Raw genomic sequence first — 13,576 nt, forward strand, 5'->3', positions numbered from 1 at the left:
ACCTGGTCATGGATAAACCCAACTGGAACCCTAGGTTTAATCATGATGAGCTGACATCATATTAAATAAGATTGTTTTTTTTTTTTCTATACTGCCTGCTTAGACTTGTTTAACATCCTGTTAACACTGCTCCTCAAGGTCATGTCCTAACACAACCTAATTTTCTACAGAAGACAAGACTTCTCAGAGTAAGGTATTAAGCTTTATATTTAATGAGGAAGAGAGAAATAAAAAAATACTACGTCTGTGCAATATGACAATATTGATGCCCCCAGAGCAACCTTAACATGGGACGACCTGCCTTGTGGGTGTTTGAGCTGACAACCTTCATATTTCATTAAGCTAATTTTGGTTATTTAATTTACTAGTATTAAAAAAAAAAAAGAGAGAGAGACTAACAGAAGTTGGGGGAGGGTTTTTAAGGAATTCACGATGGAGTAAATACTATGAAATCCACCTGTGTGCGCTTAATTAACTGCCCAAGCAAGTACACTGCATCTGTGCTTAACTGTGCACCTGGAGATTTAGAAAATTTCTTTTTTCTGTACTCAGACACTTTTAAATTACCATACCTTTTTTTAATAAACCACCTCTATTTTTCAAACTGAGCAGTCTCACTAGTCCGTAATTTCTATGTCATGTTAAAAACATCAAGTTTTCTATATACAAGTTTAAAAAATATTTTTAAAAAAGAAGCGTGTGAGGGGAAAATGGAGAATTTCAGCCTAAATGGTTAATATTTCGTAAAGCTAAGAGCATATGAAAATGGGGAGGAAGGCAGCTACAATGCAGTTTCTTGTAACTATAGAGTATGCTACAAGTCATCTTCTGTAATAAAAAACTTGTGCAGGAGTAACCTGGGCTCTCTTAATGAGAAATCAAGCTCTGTGTATTGCACTTCGCAGGACTTGTTTACCCACTGTCAAATTATACGTGGGGCATTCAGCATACACTTTTTTTAAAAAAAAATAGTTGACTCCTTTTGCCAGCTTCATCCAAAAGGGAGCAGACATTTCAGAAAGACTGGCTTCAGCCCTGAGCAGGGGGCCTCAGGTTACACGCCCTCACCCAGGGCGGGGAGGGAAGGAGGGAGGCAGGACTCGGGCGGGCTCAGGCTTCGGTCTCCCCTCCTGGGATTGTGTAGTAATTTTTGCTGTCAGAAAGGGGTCGCGGTGCAATGAAGTTTGAGAAGCACTGTGCTAGAGAGTATTTTTCATGTCTATTGTGGCCAGCACTTGATGTCACTATTCCAACTGTTGTCCTCCAGCCAGTCATGTGCTGCTCTGTCACCATTCAGTCTAGAAATGTGAAACAGAACAAAGGAATCTATCAAACAAGAGAGCAATTGTAGTGGGGAGAAATGTTAATCAGCAAGGGTTTAAGCAGTGCTGCTGAAAAGCAGCCACAATGCTTAGAACCTTTTTTTCCCCAGCTGCTGAGTTGTCTGCCTTCTTTTCTGGTATGTTTTTTTTCTTGACTAGCATGCGGTAGCATTGGTGGACTCGCCAGGTGACATCAATTGGAATGCTTGTGTCAGATGCCAGCCAAAACAGATGCGGGAAGAGTAGGAGGAAAAGGAATTAAATGTCCTCAATTTGCAATGCCAGCTTCATTCTCCATGGAACTGGTGTGTAGTTTTTTGTTTAGTTCAGTTTAAAAAACTGTTCCTTTTTGTAGCAAATGTTAGCTTTGTGAAATGCTGGAGTTTCAGTGAATTTGGAATTGGAAACAGCTCCTTATTAGGTATTGCTATGATGCTCAGTTTTTTTGTAGAATTTTATTAGGGTTGCTGCAAATAATTTGTCAGAAGTGCTGGAGATTTCTTGAGTTTCCAGCCTTCCTTTTATATTGCAAACAGCTTTTGCATATAAATACATCAACATAATAAGTCGGGTTTCCTCTAGGTTGCAAAACTGTATATTTGTATTACCGTTATGACATCATCCTATCTTCCCATTTGTTGTTGCATGCACGTATTCATATTTGAAGTCTCTGCCCTAAAGAGTTTACAGTCTCTTACTTTGTACATCACCTAGCACAATGGAACAAATTTTCTTTTACTGATAATAGATATTATCACTTAACTGCTACCCATGACTGTAAATTACATGCACAGGGTCACATCATAAATATGAAATTGGAAGTACTTTTTTGCCATTCATTGACACTATAAATATGTTGACATTATTGAACGAGGCTGAGGAGTATGAAAGGTTGTATACAAAAGCATATTCTGCTGGCATGTGCAAGAATTAATGTAACTAAATTGTTTAAATTCTTATCTGATTATTTATTATTTCATAATCTCCAGTAGGAAAAAATAATGTGAGGAGAAAAACTTTGGAGATGATTGGTGGAGTCAGTGAATTAATTGTATTTTTTGTTTCTGTTTCCTGCTATAACTTTGAAGCCATGGTGAGGCTATAGATTTCTGTAATCTATATGAACTGTACATGGTACAGTAGGTCATGTCTCAAGAACAGTGAAGTCTAACAGAAGCATAATTCATCAAAGAATTTGAGCTATAATCTGTGAGATGCTTGCTTTTCAGTTCACTCTTGCTTTAGATAATATATAATCCAAGTTGAACAGGAACTGCAGAGCACTTTATTATGGAGGAGAAGGCACATTATGGAACTGGAAAAATGGAAAGGACAACATTTGTGGAAAGTTGATAAGTCATTATTTTCTTATTTAACTGTGTTTGTTACTAATGAATTTGTTACTAGTCTTCGTATTGGAAGTAAATGGATGAATCTTTATTTTTAACATTCTTTGTCTTGTGATAGAAATAGACATTTGTGTTTGATTATAGAATTTATTTTAGAAATAATTATTTTGAGAAATTAAAAGCACTATCTTTTTTAAGGTTTCAGAGTAGCAGCCGTGTTAGTCTGTATTCGCAAAAAGAAAAGGAGTACTTGTGGCACCTTAGAGACTAACCAATTTATTTGAGCATAAGCTTTCTTGAGCTATAAATCAGAAGTTCACTGACAGCAGTAGCATATTTCCATGATATAATTTGCCTTTGCTGTTGCATGCATATTTTTGCTGCACCATATTAAATAAAAACAGCTGTAATACATATTTGCATAATACATGCCCAGAATTTAGAGTTCTGCCAATATTTTGTAACCATTAGCAAAACTGTTAAAGACCTGTTCATCTTGAGAAAAATATTACTCCAAATGCTGCCAAGGTTTAGTGTCTGGTTGGGCAATTTCTGCGTAAGTGCCAGTCAGACAGCTTAGAACTTGCTTAGCTGGTTTTTGGAAACATTTTCTGAGTAAGACTCCGCATGTTTTTCTTTCTTCTGTTCTATCCCATTTCTCCAAATTTGCTTCCTTTTGCCAATTCCATCGTTTTTTTCTCTCTATCATTGCTTCCTTTTGCTTAACTTCAAACTAGGATGGTCTCATTGCCCACATAGTCTAAGTACTACATCATTCTCCAAGATAAACGTGTTGATGGGTACTAATGTAGTATAATTTAATACTCAGGGAAGGTGCTTAATGTGACTTCTCCTCCCCCATTCTCCCCATGCAACTTGCTAAACGTTCCCTTACACATCACTGAGGAGTGTAACCAATTTGGAACAGAGTTTTGAAAATGTTAATGTGACATTTATTTAGAAACATACATGCAGTTTTTAAACATAGATGGACAATAAAAATGTAAAAGTCACTCTGGCTTAAATTTCAATATCCTGGAGGATCATTAACACAGATGCATCTTCAGCTTCTCAGAAATAAGAGAAGAGTAGACCTTTGACTATGGTGTTCTATGTGGTCAAGTTACAGTGAATTTCAAAACACCATTGGGATTACTGGTGATTCAGCCTGCCTTCAACTGTTTACAGTGGCATGTGCCCAAGACTATGGTATGTTTAAGTGGAGTATGAAATTGCAGAAATTAGTGTACCTTAACAACATGGAAAATTGGGAACATTTTTGTCTTGAGCGTAATATATTATGATTAATTGCCGAGTGGGCAGATGCATATTTGTATATATTGCAGTATTTATTCAGAAATCTTAATAGAGGAATATTACCACAGTGTAATAAAGGTGTTCATCACATGTGATAGATGACTAAAAATATGTTCCCTCTTAAAGAACTCCTGTCATACCATAGAAACAATTCTGATGTCACGCATCCTTGCTGGAAAATAATCTGTATTTACATAGAGTAAAACCAATAAATTTATATCTAAATAGAAATTATGGGGAAAATGCAGAAAAGATATGTGACAGTTAACTGAGGGTTTTATAAAACACGGCAGTGATTTATATTTGCATGTGAGTGTGTACCCATGTGTAGATGATACTTAAGTCCACACCAATACTTTAAATCCTATTTACTTCATGACTTAGTCATCTAAATGGATAAGCAAGTATAGCTGTAAATATATTTATACTTATTACTTAATAATGTAATACTATTAAATAAAGCATGAATGACTGTCCTGTTTAAATGTACTGACCCAGAATTAGAAGATCTAGCAAGAGATAATTATAATCCTAATGGAATGTGGTGAGGCTTGATTTTAGGCTTTACCTGCCAGGAAAAGACCACTGTGAATACATAGTAATGGTAGATAATTTGCAAGAAAACCCTAAAGCAGGCAAATTAACCCTTTCTAGAGTTTTTTGTTGTAAATAAGGTTGCCAAATTTCATTGGACGTATTCGTGGAGATTTAATCACATGATATCTTTAATTAAAGATTAATCTTTAATTCCTGGGGGCTCTAGGCCAGTCCTGGAGGGTTGGCAACTCTAGTTGTAAACCTAAATTTCCTCTCACATTTGTACACCTGGAAGAAATGGGCAGAGGTTTTTCTGATTCAGTTTTGCCCTACTTTCCCTCCCTCCCCACAGGCACTCTTTCTGCCCCCAAGATAAGGCAGGTTCCACTTCCCCATTTTGTCATCCCGAATGCACACAATCCATTCCTCACAGGTACACTATTAAGTTAAAACAATAAGATAAAATAATAATATAAAATCCACAATTGTTACAAACTACACCTGCAGTTTTACTATAATTGTTTTTTTTTCCAAATGAACCTTATTACCTAACCTTTTTTGAAATATGGTCTAGAGTGCATAGTCTGTTACTAGTCAGTTTCACTTTCAGAATTTCATGCACTTGCATAATCCTGCAATGGTTGGCTGTTTTTCCTTTTTCAATTTTTCACTTTAAAAAACCTAAGTAAAAAAATAAAATGTTATTGTAACCCTTGCTCTCCTTTTTTTCTTTCACTCTCCCTACAGTTGTTTGCTGTCATTCCTTGCATCTTGTCTAAAAATAGATTGTTAGCTCCACAGGTCCCTGTTCTTTAATACACTTATCAAACTTTGTGATGTCTAAATAATTAACATTTTTGCATCCTTCTGAGAGTCATTTTAAAAAAAAAGTGTAATTTAAAAACAAATGTTTTAAAGTGTAATTAGCATATTAAATATTATACTGGGTGTCCAATATTCAGATATGCCCCTTTGTTTTTATGGAGAAAAGTCCCTTAATCAACTGCTGTAGATTAGTCACTGGCTTTTTGGGGTAATGTTTTGTGGTGTCATATTTGACTAAAAACGGTGTGAAAAGTACTATTACTCTTGGACATCAGTTCTTTGTTAGGACTGTGGGTAGCATTTTAGCTCTTGGAACTAGTAAACATTGATTATTATGGCACGTAACGCTTCAGAAATCCCCCATCTGTAAATCTGAGTGAACAATAGCTTGGTGATACCTTGCTTTGGCGGAAGAGGAGGGTGTATTTTTCATGTTACATAGCCATATTTTGTTATGTGGTGCAAAAATTTGGTGAAAGTGCTGTATCTATGAACGGTTGCAGCTTTCTGTCATTTTTATAAAGTTATACTTCCTGGAAATGTGGGTTATAGCTAGTTATATACAGGAATACATTCTGCAGAGTTCTGTACATAGCACAGCCAACATGCTTTGACCTGTTATGTCACTGCTGTTCTATTCTTAAGCTATTTACTGAGGAAAGTTGCCAATTACTGTACTAAATTATGGGGGGGGGTGCTTTTAAAATGTGGGGAAATAAGGGCTGAGGGCTAAACTGAAACTGGCAAACTTGTTGAACTTGTTGCATGCTTTCAACGTAAGCCTTTAGAGACAGAAGGTGAACGTTTTTAACACACTTCTCTAACCCTCTGTTTCTCTCCTCACTCACCACTAACAGTTGAAGTTGTTAAGTCCACTGATTCATTCATTAGTTTATATAGACTAATCGTTTTCAAACTAGAACTCTCAGCGGCAGGGAAGGCTATGACAAAAGGGAGAGATTAAATATTTTGCCTGACTCTTCCTTAAAGTTGCAGGAGTTTTGGTGAACTGCAGTCCAATTGAGTAATATTGTTGTACCAATAAAATAAAAACCAGCAGGATCTTATTAAAGGGAAAAAGGCAAAATACCACATTTATTGTGAATACAGAAAGAATCATAGTAAGCAGTTAGTTATAGCTATAACATTCCATTCAATCTCATATTTATTCTCACATTCATTCATACAAACACACACACACACCCCCACACACAGGTTCTGCAAGGTTGTTATCATAGTTACCAGCCTTAGAGTTGCTCATGCCAAGTCACTGGCCAGGTGGCCTGGACATGAGGAGGGAGCAGGGCCTTGTCAGATGCTCATCTGATGCTCCTGGAAGTTGGTTTGCAGAATCAGACCCCAAAAGTTCTCACTTTTTAGAGTCTATTTTTATAGGAATTTCTTCCTATACCAGTCTATGGGAATTGCTTCATCATGCTGTTGCTGAATCAATCAGCAGATAGCACATTCCTGACGGCTCCAAGATGTTATCTTGTTCTTTGGTTCTCCCATTCTTGAGGCTGTTGGGTGGATTCCAGTCTGCCCTCCGGGGGGCGGGGAGGGGGTGTCCCTCTGGTTATTTCCACTTGACGCCTTCTTCAGCCGATGGACACTGGATTCTTAGGCTGGCACCTCCCTGATCATTCAGTTATTATCCACACCAAGCATCCATCCACATACATCCTCTACCTCTATTTTAATCACAATTGTTAATACAACAAAAGGGCGGGGAGTCTCTGGGTGCTGTTTCTGTTGTTAGAGTATTGCTTTGAATCTCTCTCTGTGTGAATTGCTTTGAGAACAGACTCTGTCTTAGAATGTACTAACACAATTAGCAGCTTGCAAGTTTCACACATAGAGGGAGAGAAACAGTACCAAAAACCAAGAGACCTCTTAATTAGTAATACCCTGGAATTTAAACTCTGGGGAATCAAACTCATTTGTGATTTTAATACAGAACTTCTTTAATATGATCCAACAATATTGGTATAATATTTTATGTTGAGAAAATGCTGTTACCATTTTCTGTGTTTTATAAGTTGTCAGTAATATAAGGAGGAATCAGTTTATCATTTAAGATAATATACTATGTAGGGTATTTGTGGGAGTTTTTAATGGTATCAAGATAGAATGATGGTTGTCTAAGAAATCTTTGTGATACGTATATCCAGTTTATTGTACTCATGTAGCTAAAAAGAATTTACAAAGTTCCTAACCTCAGATAAAATAAATTATAATTTTTAAATATTAGGTGGTGGTCAGGGGAAAAACAGCTGGACAGGTTTTTTTTTAATTATTTAATCTGTGATGAGAAACTGTACACATGGTTAAAACCTGATACAAATTTTAAGAGCCAAGCTATAAACTTGTCAACAGAGTTTATAATGGAAATGATGGCAGACGCTTAGCTAAGAGTTTCTCAAATAAATTTAAAACTGATTTTGTTTTTTATATGTACTGATAGTCTAGAAAATGAGTAATTTAACTTATGAAATGTGAAAGACAGATCTGTTTGAAAATAATACTCTCTAGTTAGTTTTACTGAAACCTATTGTTAATTTTGATCGGTTTTTGACATGGAATCATAACTGTAAAAGATCTAGCCTTTTAAATTTTTAAGCAGAAGAATTTATAAAGTCAGGGTTTAAAACAAAAGGTTGTTATTTTGAAATGGCTGTTGCTCTTGAAATTAGATGTTGACTGAATACAGACTTAGAAACCTATAATTGCAATGCGTTGTAAATGGATTTTTAAATCCCGTTATGCTGACGGCTCAACTGAATCTGAAGGTCATGGGAAAACTTAAGAGTTTTAATAACTTTGTATAAGCGAACTATCATTTTAGTATAACAATCTCTTGTTCTAAATGGCAAATGGGGGTATGAGCTTTCAAACAGAGTATGAAAGAAAAATGTGTTTATCCACTGAATCCTCATCAAGTTTCAGCCCACAAGTTTCATAGCCAAAATTTAAACTTCCAGAAGGTTTGGGTGTAAAGCCTAAATGTTGATGGGATAGCAGAATTAAGAAATAAGATACTGGATATTTGTTCATTCTTTGGAAGAAGGTGAATTTGGTTTTAATGAGTCTGTTTTATAGGGGATTTTCTAGACAGACTATGGTAGGAAGGATTAATCTTGCCCTGGCAGAGGTTTGGATGATCAAAAAAGTTTTTTTCCCCTCCTCTGATTAAGGTCTAGATAATCCCCCAACAAGGCAAATCCAGTGTAAAGAAAAGGAAACGGAGATTCCTATGGAGTCTTCTGTGAAACTGCTGTTTGTTGCGCTCGCTCTCTCCCAAGGAAGGTCATGGAATTTGTCCCTCCAGATCTACAGGTGTCTTAAAATCCTGCAGAGGACCAACTCCTCCATACAGTTCCCTAACCACCCTGTTGGTTTCATGAATCATGTTCCCATCTTTTCCCCTTTGTTTTCTATCAGCAAAGGAGCAGTCAGTGTTACCTTATGCTAATGTTGTCCGCATCTTTTTATCAGTCCTCTGGGTTGATTGAGGACTGCTGTAAAGCATGCCCACGACTCCAGCCTGATGCCTTCCATAACACAGATTCATGGCCTGGCATGGGCATTTGGAGAGGCCTGCGCTCCTCAGAACCTATACTTCTTTTTTCCCCCCTCTTAGGTCCACTCTCTCTCTCTGGCTTCCCCTTCATGCACTGCAGCAATGAGGACATTTGGACCCTATTCTGGTAAGATAAAGAGAGAAGAGCAGCAGAAATTAAACGTAATGCCTTTTTAAAAACGGAGTGGATCCCAGGACTAGTCCAGTATGATTTTCAAGGTAGTAAAACAAATACAGATGGCTATTTAAATGTTAGTGCCACTGCCAATAAGTAGATACGAATGGGGCATTTCGCCAAGTTAAGCATTTGAGTCCTTGGAGACTTAGAGGTGACATCTGATTTCTTTAAATCTTTAACAAGGTGGATTACTCATTAAAATCTAAAGCACAAGGATGACAGGAAAAGGAGAACAAAGAAGAAAGTGGCAGGGAAATGGAAAATGTAGCAGTGGAAGACCTAAATATTGTTAACTTGTGACCACCTACATTTTAATGGATATTTTTGTGCAGTACACAGAGCCACATGGCAATTAACAGGGACAGTTGGGAGGAACTTATATCCTGCTTCAAAAACAGACACTTACTGCTTTGAGATAAGGGAGCCTTTAGTTTTCAGTAGTATAGGGTCTATGTCAGTTGAGTGGCTCTTGCTGTATCTAATAGAAGGCAATGGTACTGTGGCAAAATACCTTGTTCGCCTCAGTAGGCTCAGTCCTTTTTAACCTTGGAGACTCAGGTTTGGGGTAAGGCGAATCCTTATAGGTGGCGCTGGGTCCTGCTACTCCTCTCCTCAGTCAGTCCCTTGTGCTTGTCTTCCTTCCCTTCTGGGGAGCGAGTGCAGCCTCCCTACTGGGAAGGTCTGGTGTCTTGCTGCAAACAGCCTACTGGCAACTTCCCTGCTCCTCTCACTCCCTCACTCTCCCCCTCCTACCACCCAGGGGAGGGTTTAAAAAGGTCCCAAGTAGTTGGAGTCAGCTGAACCTAATTGCTTCCCTAGCAACCCCTTTTCCAGCTGAACCTTATTGCCCCATCGTTCTCTCTCCTCAGTGGATAGGGAGGGGCCTTTTAAACCTCTGGGACTAATTACTACATCTGATGAAGTGAGCTGTAGCTCACGAAAGCTTATGCTCAAATAAACTGGTTAGTCTCTAAGGTGCCACAAGTCCTCCTTTTCTTTTTACCCCCCTTTTGTAGTTGTTTGTCCTGGGTTTACCACAGTACACATACACATTAGCCAGTTCATTACAATACTCTTACCCCACTTAATTTTTCGACTGGTTATGTGGATCACCAGAGTTTTTAAAGTTGAGCTACCAAAACACTGGGAGCTTGTAATAAGTGATCCTGAAAATAAGTACAGTACTTTGCTAATGTTCACCACCACAGGCTTTAGGGGGTGACTTTAAATTTAAAATGTCTGTGGATAATGCCCACAAACTTCCTAATGTTTTCTCACGTTACTGGCACTAAGTCCTTATAATTTTAGATTATTATATGGCCTCTTTTGATGTCTTGGGGAGGAAAAACGGGGGAAGTGGGTTCTTTCTCCTTAAGCAGGTATTAGTAGAGCACATAATTGTGGAATCAGATATTTGAAACTTGATTATGCACTTTTATCCTTTATAACTTATTTTTGTGAAGTACCATAGCATAAATAAACTTTGTCTAAAACAATGGCTCAGAAGCACATACACTTTTCTCTGTTCGGTTGAGTTCATTTGTCATCAGTTTTGCTACAATTTCACTTTGATGAATTTCAAGGTCATTCTCCACCTTCTTCCAGTTTTAAGATGTAAACAACTCTAGTTAAATTATGGACCTTGCCCAATCTCATTTCTGGCATCATATGCTGCCGGAGCATGGGAAGGGTGCAGGGAAGCACGTCAGAGCTTGGAATATTATGTGCAAAGTAAGAATTGTTCAGTGTCTGTGAGAAATTGCTAGTAGCAAAGAGTAGCTGGTGTATTAGAGAGGCACCTCTCTCACACATAATTAAAGTTCAAACAAATCTTCCATTGTAATTCTGATTTTTGACACTGCTCCCTAACTTTTCTAAGTCAGTAGCAATCTCTTTGAAGTTTCACATCAAAGATTGTATGCCAAGGTAAAAAGTGTCAAGGACAGCAAGGACAAGCAATTTTTGTGTTTCAGAGACATGAAGGTCTTATATTGAAGCATTCTCACCTGGACATGTTCTTTGACCTGTTATGGCCGAGATCTAGAAATTTCAGTTTTAGTTTGTGTTCTCCCTGGAGAGGACTGGTGCCTTTAACTAACTTTGGGGCATACGTTTTTAGTTTAGTTAGTCTTACATGTGTTAGGAGAGCTGTAACATATTAAACATCAGTTGCTGGCTTCTGCGTGACTTTGGAATGGTATATCTGCCTGTGTTGGGCTTCTCAAACAAAGCATCATTGTTTTGTGCTACTTGGAAAGCATATAGATGCTGTGGGTGTCAGGCTGGATAAGGCCCATAAGACTTTTTGCAGGGCCCTGTTTCTCCCAAGACAAGACCAAGGAGACATGATGACTGGGAGAATGTTGTTCTTCCTCTACCAGCGCCTTCGCTCTCTCTACTTGCTCTGGAGAAGAGAAACTCCTGGACTTTATCCCAGGTTCCCCTGTAGGCATCATCTAGCTTGGCCCCCTTTAAGGTAGGGTGACCAAGGTGTCTGGTTTTTGACCGGAAAACCCAGTCAAAAAGGGACCTTCGTGGCTCCAGTCTGCAGCAGGTTAGTCCCTACCTGTCCTGGTACTGAGCTGCACTCCGGAAGTGACCAACAAGTCTGGCTCCTAGGCAGGGGGGGCCCCACAGGGCTCTGCATGCTGCCCCTGCCCCAAACACCGGCTCCATACTCCCATTGGCCAGGAACCATGGCCAATGGGAGCTGCAAGGGCGGTGCCAGTGGGCAAGAGCAGCGCACGCAGAGCTACCTGCCGCACCTCTGCCTAGGAGCTGGACTTAATGGCAACTTCCGCAGTACTGGACAGGCAGGAAGTCTTAGCCTCCCCGCTGTGCTGCTGATCGGGAGTTGCTGGAGGTAAGCCTGCTCCCTTGCCCCATCCTTGAGCCCCCCTCAAACCCGGAGCCCCCTCCTGCACCCGAAACTGCTCATCCTCGGCCCCAACCCAGAACCCTCATCCCCTCATGCACCCCAGCCCAGAGCCCTCTCCTAAACTTCCAAATCCCTCATCCCCAGCCCCACCCCAGAGCCTTCATCCCCAGATAGAGCCCTCACCCCCCCTGCACTCCAACCGCTGGCCTCAACTCGCATCCCCCTCCTGCATGCTGAACCCCTCATCCCCCACCCCAGAGTCCACACCCCCAGCTGGAGCCCTCACCTCCTCCCGCACCCCAACCTCCTGCCCCAGTGTGGAGCCCCCTTCCAGACCCTGAACCCCTCATTTCTGTCCCCACCCCAGAGCCCACGCCCCCCAGTTAGAGCCCTCACCCCCTCCCGCACCACTGCCCCAGCCCAGTGAATGTGAGTGAGGGTTGGGGAGAGCGAGCTACTGAGAGAAAGGGAATGTCATGTCCCAGGGGCAGGGGCAGGGCCTGGGGGAAGGGGCGGGTTAGGGTATTCGGTTTTGTGGGATTAGAAAGTTGGCAACCCTACTTTCCGGTGAAATGTTAAGCTAATGGAGGATAAAACTTGGAGACAATTTTGGCTGTATTTATTTTGTGGTTGGTCCATGAATTGACATGTCAGCTGCCATGTAGTTTCTGAATATAGTAACTTTCATCAAAATAACAATGTTCATCATAATTAATTCCTGCATTGTTAAGGTAAAACAAAATAAAAATCCTATGGAAGTAGAAAAATAAGACCACATATATATTTACAATTTTTATTTAAAGTTTATAGGAAATGAATTCATCTGTGATGTACTTTTAATGTATTTTAGGCATTACACATTTGTGTGTATGTATATATGTAATAAACACAAGTATACTGGTGTTATCAGGTACTAATCCATGATACGATATGGATACCCATGGTTAAGTAACAAGAATGCGTAGCCCAGCAAGCAGTAATTAGCACTATTGCAATCTCTCTCTTCTTGCTTAAACAATGTATTTGTTCGGTGACATAGGATGGAGATATTTGAGATACTGAGGTGTCCTTTTGGAGACAGGGTGTCCTTTTTCCAGTCTGCTCCTATGTTTGGAATTGCCCTCCTTTTTCTTTGCACTAATGTGTCTCACTGCCCTCTTTCAAATATCTTCAGGAATTTTTCTTTTTTCAAGCTTTCCACTATTAACTGCTGCTCCTGTGCCATTTACACTTGTGCTGGCATGTAAATATGTATTTTTATAATATATGAAATTGACAAAGTAAATGAGAAGTATCAAAACAAAAGATAGGAAGAGTGATGTGGCAAAACGTGGAAAAAATACACGTTCCCCCCCAAGCAATATTCCTTGCAGATTGTTTACTATTTTACTCTCCACAACTTCACCATGGTATGTAATAAATGTATTTGGTTTGATTTAAGCTTCCATCCTGCAAGCTGCTGCCATGAGCCTTCCAACTGCTTCATGGAGGTGGAGCCCCCTTGCACAGAGCAATTAATAGGATTGTGGATCTTATGCCCCAATCCTGCAAACACTTATGGTATGTACTTGACTGATCTATCGCCAGTAG

At 39.4% G+C, this 13,576-nt stretch overlaps 1 protein-coding gene across 12 annotated transcripts in view; it reads left to right on the top strand.

The window, feature by feature from the left end:
* Nucleotides 1-13,576, top strand: part of NEDD4L (NEDD4 like E3 ubiquitin protein ligase) — a 371,293-nt gene that overhangs the window by 201,663 nt on the left and 156,054 nt on the right. The window contains exon 1 of one of the 12 annotated variants that reach the window (XM_073343629.1): nt 13,528-13,546. The exons of the other annotated variants lie outside the window; for them this stretch is intronic. Coding sequence (XP_073199730.1) covers nt 13,544-13,546 — 3 coding nt within the window. The 5' untranslated portion in view covers nt 13,528-13,543. Of the gene's footprint in view, nt 1-13,527; nt 13,547-13,576 lie in introns of those variants that run through there. 12 annotated transcript variants of the gene reach the window in all.

The sequence above is a fragment of the Lepidochelys kempii genome, chromosome 5, assembly GCF_965140265.1.
Source record: "Lepidochelys kempii isolate rLepKem1 chromosome 5, rLepKem1.hap2, whole genome shotgun sequence".
Lineage (NCBI taxonomy): Eukaryota > Metazoa > Chordata > Testudines > Cheloniidae > Lepidochelys > Lepidochelys kempii.